The following is a 12465-nucleotide window of genomic DNA, read 5'->3' as shown; positions in this document are numbered from 1 at the left end:
TACAGCTCTCCATCTCCTGTTTCCCTTCTTTAAAACATTGCTAGAAACCCAACTCTTTTACTCTCTTAACCCCCATGGTTTCGGCATTGAAGTAAACAAGGTTCAGAAGTGCCAGAAGAAAATCTGGCTTTAGCTTTTGAAGGGAAAAGTCTCTACCTCAAAACTTTGCCGCAAAAAGCAGCATCTTTTTGAGACGGGACTGGGGGGAGTTTTAAAGCAAACTTGCTGGGAGTGATCTCACAGGATTAAATGGAATGCCAGTTTCACACTAACCAAATATTGCTCTTTGTCAAAACGTGTGGTGCTGGAAAAACACAGCCGGTCAGGCAGCATCTGAGGAGCAAGACAGTCGATGTTTCCAGCATAGCTTATGCTTGAAATGTTGATTCTCCTACTCCTCGGATGCTGCCTGACCGGCTGTGTTTTTCCAGCACCACACGTTTTGACTCAGATCTCCATCATTTGCAGTCCTCACTTTCTCCGAATATTGCTCTTTGTTGATTAATGGCAACGTAAAGTAAAATTGGGACAGGGTGCAAAATCAGCCATGATGGAGTAAAAATGTGGTAAGTTTTACCAAGAGACCAGCAGCAGGTTCTGCAGTCTAAACTGAAGCCACCGTAGTAGGTGGGTGGAGTGCATCAGGTGACCTGAGCAATGCCTCAACTCGGACCTGGGAACCATCCTGAGTTGGAAATGTATCGCCATTCCTTCACTGGCACTGGGTCAATATCCTGGAACATTCTCCCTTATGGCAAGGGAGGGTGCGCACAGCGCAATGACACCAGTGGATCAAGAAGGCAGCTCACCACCACCTTCTCGAGGGCAACCAGCAATGGGCAAGAAATGCTGGCCCAGCTGGGGTCACCCTCATCCCGTGAAAGAACAAAACAACATTGGAGATGGGGCCGAAAAGAGGGATGTTTGACTGGGTCTGAGCATGATAACTCCGACTTGATGGAACCATTCCAAATATATCCAGCTCGACCCGGCAACCTTAGTTAAACCTTTCCTCCATAGTGTAACACTGAGAGCAATGGGCCACATGACCCATTCACGTAAATAAAAAGAGCAACAAAAAGGAACAAAGTGCAGCTTAACTGACCACAGTAAATAACTTAAAGAGAATACAGTGATGTCCACACCAGCCACCCTCCTGAGTTCTTCTCGTTTTGGGGTTAAAGTCCAGCTGAGTTGAAGTTGAGGTGACCGAGATTCCCCATCGTGTTAAGGTTAACATGTCGTTGGCTGCTCTGTAATCGGGCTTGCAGTGTTTTCAAACGTGTTGTTTTGTCACTCATCTTATCGAGGTCCATCTCCTCTGTCATGAACAAGTAAGAGTTGATGGCTTCACGTAGACCCATACTGACGGGTGACTCCTCTCCCGACTCCTTGTTGTCACTGATCAAAACAGAGCTAGAAGAGAAGGAAATGGATAATGAGCATTCCAGCAGGACAAGGACTTCCCGAATTACTCTAATGCACACACACACACATACACACACGCACACACATGCACACACACACACAGACACCCACACGCACACACATACACACAGACAGACACCCACACACACACACACAGCACACACATACACACAGACACACACACACACGCACACGCACACACACACACACACACATACAGACACACATACACTGACACATGCACACACAGGCTTCAGGGAAGACACAGGGGTTTGTGTGCACTGGGCTATTGTTTTTGCCCTAATAATAGGCCAGTTTACAGCTCCATGAGAACATCTCTCTGCAAGCATTGGAAATGTTCCGCTCTGTGCCTTCACCACATGAGGGTTGTGTCTCCACTCCATTCCTCCCATATTCACCATCCTGCCCCTTTCCTACACCCCCACCTCTCTTCCACCTCCTGCCAATGACAAACCTCTGGATTGCAATCCTACCACACAGCCACAGAGATCTGCAGCACAGAAAAAGACTCCTTCGGCCCATCAAGGCTTCGCTGGTCAAAAAAGCCAGCTGGCTCATTGTCCAGCTGTCTTCTCCTGCTCTGTAATGTGCCCCGAATTGTTTTTTACCCCTCCTTCACATTGGCTGCATGTTGGAGATGGATGTTTGTTGATGATGTGACTGAGGTCTGCATGCTTCATACCTGTCCACTTCGTTCCAGTTGAGCTGAGGATTCTGCACCATGATAGGGTCTGGGTGATGTTGCTGGGCCACGCGAGGTCCCTGAATGTGACAAGGCTCCTTCAAAGTGCAGCACAGTCCCTCACCACATTCTGCAGAGGGGCACAGAGAATGGAGAGTCAGCAAAAGTTGTAAGTGGTTCCGATACAAACCAAGCCCACTGTCAGAAAAAAAGCTAAATAAACAGTATATATTTTCCAAATGACCAACTCACAGGCTTTCCCGGGTTGACCCACCAGCCTTCCCAGCTTGAATCTGCAACCTACCTTCCGTGCCAGCCCAAGACATCCCGATTTAAGAGCTACCTTTCTGTCTTCTGATCGCTCCATTGGCAATGTTAAAAATGCAGGTCCCTTTCAGGGTGAACCAGACCAGCTTCAGGGTTAATTGAGATCAGGAAATGCTCATTGAGTTTGTATAGAAGAGGGGACTCTTGTGTCCTTGCAGTCATCGTGACCTTATATCTGAGCCAGGAGGTCCGGCTTCAAGACCGACCTGCTCAAGAGTTGTATAATAACATCACTGAACAGATTGACCGAAGGAATGATGGTAGTGGTAGTGGTAATGTCACTGGACCAGTAATCCAGAGGTCAAGGCTAATGTTCTGGGCATGTAGATTACAAGAGAAGAACTGGACTATGGTGTAGTGATAGTGCCCCTATCTCTGAATCAGGAGGCACAGGTTTAAGTCCCTCCTGCTCCAGAAGTGTGTCATAACGTTCCTGAATGGGTTGGTGTTGGGGGACATTTAACCAGAGGTAGGTACCTCAGAAGCTAGAGCATGTAACTGCTCCCACACTAACACAATTGTAATTTAATCCTCTCACTCTTTTGCATTTTGTTACTGCTGCAGTGTCTCTGGTGGGTGGTACTTGTTCATTGTTGTTTTTATTAGAAGTATAGGTATAGGTAAAGAGCTGAGTTTTGCATTTAGACTAAGATACACACAGCAGGGGCTAGACTGTTCTATCTCCTCCTCCAATATGCTTTTAATTTAATCTTCTCTGGCACGGTGGTTAGCACTGCTGCTTCACAGCGCCAGAGACCCGGGTTCAATTCCCGCCTCAGGCAACTGTCTGTGTGGAGTTTGCACATTCTCCCCACGTCTGCGTGGGTTTCCTCCCACAGTCCAAAAATGTGCAGGTTAGGTGAATTGGCCATGCTAATTTACCCGTAGCGTTAGGTGAAGGGGTAAATGTAGGGGAATGGGTCTGGGTGCGTTGCTCTTCGGAGGGTCGGTGTGCTCTTGTTGGGCCAAAGGGCCTGTTTCCACACTGTAAGTAATCTATACTCTAATACCTTCCCTTCCTTCAGCTCTGGGGCTGAAGGTACAATTGCCAGGGATGTACAATAGAGTAAAATTGGATGATCTTAGAGATTCCCAAGGGTATCCCAAAGAGTTCAGGTATATAGTCATTGGATAGACATATGGACGAAAATGGATCATTGGGCAGGCATATAGACATATGGACAAAAATAGAATAGTGAAGGTTAGATGGGCTTTAGATTGGTCCCACAGGTTGGTGTAACATTGAGGGCCGAAGAGCCTGTACTGCGCTGTAATGCTCTATGTCTATAGTACTTTGAAAATGGAGTAAGAAGGCATTTGGTTTGCTTGCCTTCATTGGTCAGAGGAGTTGGGACATCTTATTGAGATACAGGACATTGAGAAGGCCATTTTTAGAGTACAGCATACAATTCTGGTCACCCTGATTTGGAAAGATGTTATTAAACAGGAAAGGATGCAGAAAAGATTAGCAAGGACGTTACCGGGCCGAGGGGTTTGAGTTATAAGTAGAGGTTGGATAGACCAGGACCTTTTTCCCTGGAGCTTAGGAGGTTGAGGGGTGACCTTAAAGAAATTTATAAAATCCTGAAGGGCATATATGAGGTGAATAGCCAAAGTCTTTTCCCTAGCATAGAGGAGTTCAAAACTAGAGGGCATAGGTTTAAGGTGAGAGGGGAAAGATTTAAAAGGGACCTGAGGGGTAACTTTTTCCACACAGAGAGTGGTGCGTGTATGGAATGAGATGCCAGAGGAAGTGATAGATGCAAGTTCAGTTACAACTTTTGAAGGACATTTCGACAGGTACATGACTTGGAAATGTTTAGAGGGATATGGGTCACATGCAGGCAAATGGGGCGAGTTCAGTTTAGGAAACTTGATCAGCCTGAACGAAGAGTCTGTTTCCATGCTGTATGACTGTATGACTCTGTTATTGTTGCATGGCCTAGGGGGAAGCACTTGTTCATTGTTTGTTTTGTCGATTATTTGGGTGAGTTGTTGGTGGCTTGTAAAAAGAATAGAGCTGGGTTTTCAGGGGATGAAATGCATTATTGCCCCTCCAACACTATTTTGATTTAATCCCTCCTTTTTTTTGCTGTTATTGTCACACCACTCCTGGTGGTTAATGTTGTTAGTTGTTAATAGGATGCATTGATATATTGGTGGGGACTTCAAAAGTAAACAGCTGGGTTTTCAGACGTTTTATGAAATAAAAAGGTAGGGTTTCAATGCCCCTGGTAATGGGAAATTGCTAATTTTGCAAATAAAAACCCGGGTTTTCCCTGAGTCAGGGGTTGGAACCTGAGAAAGTAAAGTATCCAGACAGGAGGCGTACTTGTGCTGAATTATTAAAAGTTGTGAATCTTGGGTTGTCTTCTGTTATCTGATTGGTCCATTAAACATTCATAGCCTTGCCTGTCTTCATACCTGTCACTTGCCCCAGTTTCCAAACCCCCTAAAATCCAACCTCTTACTGAAGTGATTGGAATGAGGTTAGCCAGGTGGACCTCATAGAATATGAGTTCCCTGATTGGGGCTGTTAACCTGATCCAATCAGGGAGCCCTGGCTGACAGATATAAACAGGAGTGTCTCCCCTTCCAACTTTATTTTGATTTAATCCCTGCCCTCCCCTTCACTGTTTGACCACACAGCATTGCCCTTTTGTGAAGGGCACTGCTTGCACCAGCCACTCGGGTGTTTTCCTATCTTCCTGGTGGTGGAACTTGAATAAAGATTCGTGCACCTTGTGTCTCATACTGTGTCTCACACCTGCACACACAACATTGGTGCTGGGGAAAAAATAAGCACTACTGGAGTTAGGCGGTAGTGTGGGGGTTAAATAAAAAAAAAGTGAAAAGAAAAAAAGAAAAAAGGGAAAGAAAAACAGAAAGAGAATAAACAGGAGTGTCAGAGGTACTGTTCATGCTGAGAGCTGGCTCTAAGGGAGCTGGATCAACATCAAGGACTCTCCACATAAAATAAAAGGGGTCTAGCTGATGGGATACAGGCCTCTGTGGTGTTACTTCACTTACAAATGTCTAACTCCCCTTCACTTCCACCACTGATATCAGCTGCATGAAAACCTGGAAAAATCGCACGTGCTTTGAGAGTTTGTGTGAGGTGTACCTGAATAATAATCCACCATATCGTGCAGAGATGGGACAGTGAGCCGAGGGGAGATGTAGAACCAGCCGTTGGGTAGGCGATGAATGCGGTAGTGTTTGATGGAATCCCATGATGCATTGTTGGATCGTCGAACAGACAATGAATAGGAACCTGAGGAAACAAGAGAAGGGAACATGAACATTCGGAACTGTAAGACAGGAATGAGTCAGGGAGTACTTAGGGCTACCACAATATCCTTTTCTCAATCTTCAATTCCAACTTGGAAAGATAAGTGCAGGAATTATATAATATTACAATGACATGAAAACAAGTATATCTGTATATATTATATATATAGGAATTACATTGTTTGACGTAGTCCAATGTTACAATCTGGAACGCAGTGCCTGGAAGAATGGTGGAAGAAGTTTAAGAGTAACTTTCTGAAAGGAAGGCGGATGTACACCCCCAGTGGTGGAGGCTGGTACAACATTTAAAAGGTATCTGGATGGATACACGTATAGGAAGGGTTTAGAGGGATGTGGGCCAAATGCTGGCAAATGGGACTCGATTAATTTAGGATATCTGGTCAGCATGGACGAGTTGGGCCGAAGGGTCTGTTTCCGTGCTGTACATCTCTAAGTCTCTATAACGAACTTCTGGTCTTCAATTACCTGATCCCTCGGGAGCCAAATAAACACCTGCTACCACTTCAAAACAGTACCTTGAGGGCTGTAAAGTGTGTTAGATTCACTGACATAACATAAACCCAAGGGTTTTATTTGCATATAACCTATTTTCACACCAGGCCTTCCATCGCCAGACATTGAAATGACATGGTAGTCTTGTTGCAGCAGTGGCAGGGTTAATGGGTTAGCCACACGCATCTGTGAAAGGATGGATGTGGCACTCGACAATGCAGCCCCCAGACGGTGGTCTGAGGATTCAGCTTCCTGTCACCTGTGACTGTCGTTCTTGGTTGACACCTCATGCCACCTGCTCAGGGGAGTGTGGTCTGACAGGCACTACCATCCGATGCTGATAAACACCTGCCAGCCAGCATCTTACACTGACAGAGAACTTTTATCTGGTTTCCTTTCTTTATCATCTCTGGGAGGGGGAGCTTTTTCACACTTCAGATTTGCACACCAAACTTTATCACTTGCTGAGTTTTATTTTGTTCATTCCTAACCATTCATATAAAAATATTTTGAAAACATTACAGTTGTACTCTCTGGAGTAAAAGTATCTACTAACTGTACCTGGGATTGAATTATCAGTACTTGTATTTTAATCCTTACGTTGCCAAATTAAATTAAACTTTGTAGACTTCTGGTGTCAACAGCTGTATTCCAGTGCAGCTGATAACTCAGCAGGGTAAGGGCTGCTCACCGTATAACTGTGGACTCTTACTGCAGCAAGGTTAGGGTTGGGGAACAATGGAGTTGTTCATTTCAGTAGAATAACACCTTAAACTAATTTGTGACCAATTTTGAAGTATACTTGTTCACAGTTAATAACTGAAGTGTGATAAATACCTCCATGCTGATCAGAACAGCTGTTCAGCATGAGAGCCAGCTTCATGTGCTGTGTTATTTCCTAAGGCAGATCTTACTGTTGGCTTTATACAGACCCCATCTATGAGGTGGTTTCAAACCAATTTCTGTATTTGTGAGTTCCACATCCCTGCAGTCCATGTGGTGTACATTTCTATTTGCAATGTTGGTTTAAAAATATAGTATGGTGATTATCACTGAGACAATTCTAAGAAAGACCTGCATTTGTACAGGTCCTTCCCCTGGCCACAGAATGCTCACAACAATGTAACGAGAGTTTTTGTGGTGTAGTCACTGTTGTAAATGTAAGAAATGTAGCAGCCAGTTTGCAAACAGTAAGCTCCTATACACAGTGTGATGATGACTAGATAATTGTTCACCCAGCATTGTAGCAATGCTGGGTGAACAATAAATATTAGCTGGGGTACCAGGAATGAGTCCCCTGTTATTTTTTGAAATAGCAAGGTGGAATCTATTACATCCAAATGAGAGGGCTGGTGCAGATTCTCTTTAATGTACCCTCTGACTGACTGCACCAATGATAGTGCAACACTCCCCCAGTACCGCACTGGACTGAGTACCTTGACTGACTCAAATCTGGGAATGGGTCCAAAGATGTACAGGTTAGGTGGATTGGCCATGCTAAATTGCCCCATAGTGTCCAAGGATGTGAGGGTGAGGTGGATTAGCCAAGGCTATAGGGTAGCAAGGTGGGTCTGGGTAGGATGCTCTTCAGAGGGTTGGTGTGGATTCAATGGGAATTAAACACTTAAACCACTGCTGGCAGAGAGATGTGAGTGATACTGACTGACCCACAGCTGATGAACTTTATTGTTCAGATCTTGCTGATTAATTCAATACAAGCCTTTGAAATGTACAGAAAGGACTTGGCTCGCTTTAGAAACAGAAACTAATTAATCAGAGATATTCTTAATGAGTCAGTTTTATTATTTTCTAAATGTCATGATAATATTTTTTGACTTTTAGCTTTGGGTGCCTACTAGTTTTCTGGTTATGATTAATTTGCTGCTGAGCTTTTTAGTGAAATAATACACTTATTAATAAACATAAGCAAGCAATAAGTAAATTGTCCCCAAAAAGTTTTCTTGAGCAATAATTTTTAAATGTTTCTTATCAGACATGAAAGAGTTTCCCCCTCTGCATTCTGTACTCGAGAGCTTTTCACTTTACAGATGCAATCATTCAAAGAAGCTAGTAACATGTTGATTGCATCAATGTGTAAAAGTGTACAGATCTGTTTAATACACAGGACACTCTGTACTGATAAAACATCAATACAATGTCTGCCATCGTACAGTAGTTTAACCATGTGACTTCCTCGTGCTGTCTCAGAGGATAAATACTTACCGATTTGTTAGCATTTATGTATTTTGCCTTCATTTATTTACTATTAATTTCACATGCTATGGACAAGGTGGTTAATTCAGTTTTATAGTATATGCTTCAGAATTGCGTCAGTAGCGATGGTTTAATGCCCATTCCAGCTGAGGTAGGCCTGAGACCTGCTCCCTTGCCCTGGCACTGGGCAGGTAAAAACCACTGCTGGCAAAAGGAAAGGAATACTGGCATCGGAGGCAGGCCAGAGAAAGTTCACTAGGTTGGAACGGACAATTTTATGTTCTGGACATTTTATTTCTTTGCACCTTAGATGGCACTGTAACTATAGGGAGGGACTGCCTTATGAGATGAGGCTGAGTAGGTTAGGCCTGTTCTTGGAATATAGAAGAATGAGAGGCAAAGCCCACATGGAATGGAATAAACAACACATGCTGCTGTTTATTTATTACATTTTAGCTGTGACAGAGACTGATGATTATAAATAAGCCATGATCTTAAGGGCAGCACGGTGGCGCAGTGGTTAGCACTACTGCCTCACAGCGCTAGAGACCTGGATTTAATTCCAGCCTCGGGCGACTGTCTGTGTGGAGTCTGCACGTTCTCCCCGTGTCTGCGTGGGTTTCCTCCGGGTGCTCCGGTTTCCTCCCACAGTCCAAAGATGTGCAGGTTAGATGGATTGGCCATGCTAAATTGCCCCCTAATATCCAAGGATGTGAGGGTGAGGTGGATTAGCTATGGAAATAGGGTAGCGGGGTGGGTCTGCTCTTCAGAGGATTGATGTGGATTCAATGGGCCGAATGGCCTGTTTCCACATTGATTGGATTCTATGATCTTGTTTATGCTATCAATATGATAAGTAATTTTATGGGATTTTGTTAACACTCCAATCTACTCAGAAAAGTTACTTTTTCTTCTGATAATGAAATAAAAACAGAAAGTGCTGGAGAGAGAAACTGTTAATGTTTCAAGTGCAGCGTAACTTTTTCAGAAGAAGCGGCTCAAAACATTAGCTTTCTCTCCACAGCAGCTGCCAGATCTGCTGAGTTTCTCCAGTATTCTCTGTTTCAGCTCGATCTGCAGTAGTTTGCTTTTCTCCCAACAATGAATTGGCCCTTTATAAATGAGAGAAAGAGAAACTTTCTTTCACTCAGAGGATTGTGAATTTTTACAATTCTCTACCACAGAGGGCTGTGGATGCTCAGTTGAGGAATATATTTAGCAGAGAGTGTGGGGCTATTTTCACTAAAGGGAAAAAAGGAGTATAAAGTGGGAATACAGAGTTGAGGTAAAACCATAGGAAAATTCCAGTACAACTTGCAAATGACACATACTGCCCAATGTACCTTATGGGTGGCACGGTGGCACAGTGATTAGCACTGCTGCCTCGCAGCACCAGGGTCCCAGGTTCGATTCCAGCCTCTGGCGACTGCCTGTGTGAAGTTTGTGCATTCTCCCCGTGTCTGTGTGGGGATGTGCAGGTCAGGTGAATTGGCCATGCTAAATTGCCCATAGTGTTAGGTGCATTAGTCAGAGGAAGAATGGGTCTGGGTGGGTTACTCTTCGGAGGGTCGGTGTGGACTTGTTGGGCCGAAGGGCCTGTTTCCACCCTTTAGGTAATCTAAAAAAATGGAGCTGCAATACAATGTTCATGTCCAAGTATTAATGTTCCTTTACTGGATTTTCCTAAGGGTCAGCCATGATATCCGAACCACCTACTCCTGGTTATATTTCCTGTGCCTTATGTTCCCTGGAATCTGGCATCGAGCCCAATGTGGAATGGGCAATTTTACATTCTGGAAAAGCACAGCAGGTCAGGCAGCGTCCGAGGAGCAGGTGAATCGATGTTTTGGGCATAAACCCCTCATCAGGAATGAGGAATAAAAGGGTTGATGAAGAGCTTAAGCCTGGAACATCGACTCTCCTGCTCCTCGGATGCTGCCTGACCTGCTGTGCTTTTCCAGTACCACACTCTCGACTCTGATCTCCAGCATCTGCAGTCCTCACTTTCTCCTAGTTGTACGTCCTGGGCTTTCACTTCTGCAATGCTGGACATTCTATTTCTTTATACCTGAGATATAAACGTTTAATTGTACTCATTGAGTATATGTGACAGTAAAGTTCATTCATTTCAATTTTTCCTTTGCCTACCTTTTCTGGTCTGACTTTCTCTGATCATGAAAGCCCCTGACCGGTTGCTAGGTAACAGAAGCAGTTCCTCTGCCTTCTCTCTGCTGATACCTTCAAACAGCCATCTGTGGGCGGGAGGGAAGAAAGAACAAAGAAAGTGAGAAGGTGCAAAGGAGTGGCGCAGTTAGTTGAACCTGATCTGTAATTTCCTGGTATTCATACACATGGTGTTGGTGATGGATGACACATTAGCACCCACCAGGTCAGGTCTTGTCATTCCCCAGCACTTCAACTCAACCCGTAACAGATTGAGGAGGTGGTGACAGAGAAACACATTTATATTGTGCTTTTCATGAACCCAGGACATCGCAAAGTGAATTGGACATGAAAACTCAGAGCAGGAGTAAGTAATTCAACTCCTTGACCCTGCTCTGCCATTGATTACAATCATGGCTGGTCTCACCTCGGCCTCCAATCCATTTTCCTGCCCGCTCCCCATCACACTTCAGCCCAGTCCTAATTACAAATCAGTCTACCTTCTCCTTAAATGTTTTTGGTGTCCTGGCATTCATAGAATCACACAACGCCGAAAACGCCCTTCGGCCCATCAGGTCTGTACTGATACTACTACGACTAAAGGCATGCTAAACCCAATTTCCTGCACTTGTCCTATATCCTTGAATGTTATGATATTTCAGGGAATTGGTTTAGCTCAGTTGGTTGGATTGTTGATTTACAGAATGATGCTAACAGCGTGCATTCAATTAGGAGAAAATGAGGAAAGCAGATGCTGGAGATCAGAGCTTAAAAATGTGTTGCTGGAAAAGCGCAGCAGGTCAGGCAGCATCATTGGAGCAGGAGAATCGACGTTTCGGGCATAAGCCCTTCTTCAGGAATCATTCCTGAATCATTCCAGCATTCCTGAAGAAGGGCTTATGCCCGAAACGTCGATTCTCCTGCTCCTTTGATGCTGCCTGACCTGCTGAGCTTTTCCAGCAACACATTTTTAAGCGTGTGTTCAATTCCCAACACCGATTTGAGGTTACTGTGAAGGACCCGCTTTCTCAACCTCTTCCCTCCCCTGAGGTCTGGTGACCCTCAGGTTAAATCGCCACCAGTCGCTTCTGTCTCTAATGAGAGAGCAGCCCCTATGGTCTGGTAAGACTAGAGTGACACAACAACAAAAAGAAATTTCAAATGTTCTTTGAAATATGCTGTAAGGTTTCCGGCTTCCTCTACCTTCCCAGGCATTCTTGGATAGTGAATCACCAGATTCACGACCCTTCGAGAGAGTAATTTCTCTTCTTCTCTGTTTTAAATCTACTACTGTTCAGCCTAAAACTATGACCTCTCGTTCTTAACTTCTCTATGTTTCTAAAGTGTAGCCACTGCTACGATAGGGGAAACTCAGCGACCAAGGTGCGCTCAGTAAGATCCCACAGATAGAAACGATGAGCAGATAATCTGCATTTCTGATTTCCAGAACCTGCAGTTCTTTGGTGTTTTTTTTCTGTTCTGCGTTATTTTGATGTTGGTTGCAGGCTGTCTAAAACATTTGACAATATACGCTATTCACTGTCCTTTGAAATAGTGCCTTAAGATTTTGTACGCTGGGCATGCTATGTCGACTTGCATTTAAAAGCCAGAGCCTCTAATTATGAAGCACTCCCTCAGTACTGTGCAGAATTAGAGTCATAGTCATAGAGATGTACAGCATGGAAACAGACCCTTCGGTCCAACCCGTCCATGCCGACCAGATATCCCAATCTAGTCCCACCTGCCAGCACCTGGCCCATATCCCTCCAAACCCTTCCTATTCATATACCCATCCAGATGCCTCTTAAATGTTGCAATTGTACCAG

General features: G+C 44.4%; 1 protein-coding gene across 2 annotated transcripts in view; it reads right to left on the bottom strand.

The window, feature by feature from the left end:
• Nucleotides 1-414: 414 nt before the first annotated feature.
• Nucleotides 415-12465, bottom strand: part of LOC122560262 (src-like-adapter 2) — a 31664-nt gene continuing 19613 nt past the window's right edge. For both annotated transcript variants that reach the window (XM_043710775.1, XM_043710776.1), the window contains exons 5-8: nucleotides 10625-10728; nucleotides 5583-5732; nucleotides 2132-2261; nucleotides 415-1416 (exon numbers count right to left, since the gene is read on the bottom strand). In XM_043710775.1, the coding sequence (XP_043566710.1) occupies nucleotides 1179-1416; nucleotides 2132-2261; nucleotides 5583-5732; nucleotides 10625-10728 (622 nt within the window). In that variant the 3' untranslated portion in view covers nucleotides 415-1178. The remainder of the gene's footprint in view (nucleotides 1417-2131; nucleotides 2262-5582; nucleotides 5733-10624; nucleotides 10729-12465) is intronic.

Source organism: Chiloscyllium plagiosum, chromosome 20 (genome assembly GCF_004010195.1).
Source record: "Chiloscyllium plagiosum isolate BGI_BamShark_2017 chromosome 20, ASM401019v2, whole genome shotgun sequence".
Classification (NCBI taxonomy): domain Eukaryota; kingdom Metazoa; phylum Chordata; class Chondrichthyes; order Orectolobiformes; family Hemiscylliidae; genus Chiloscyllium; species Chiloscyllium plagiosum.
Note: the sequence above shows the minus strand (reverse complement) of the source record. Positions and strands in the feature narration are given on the sequence as shown.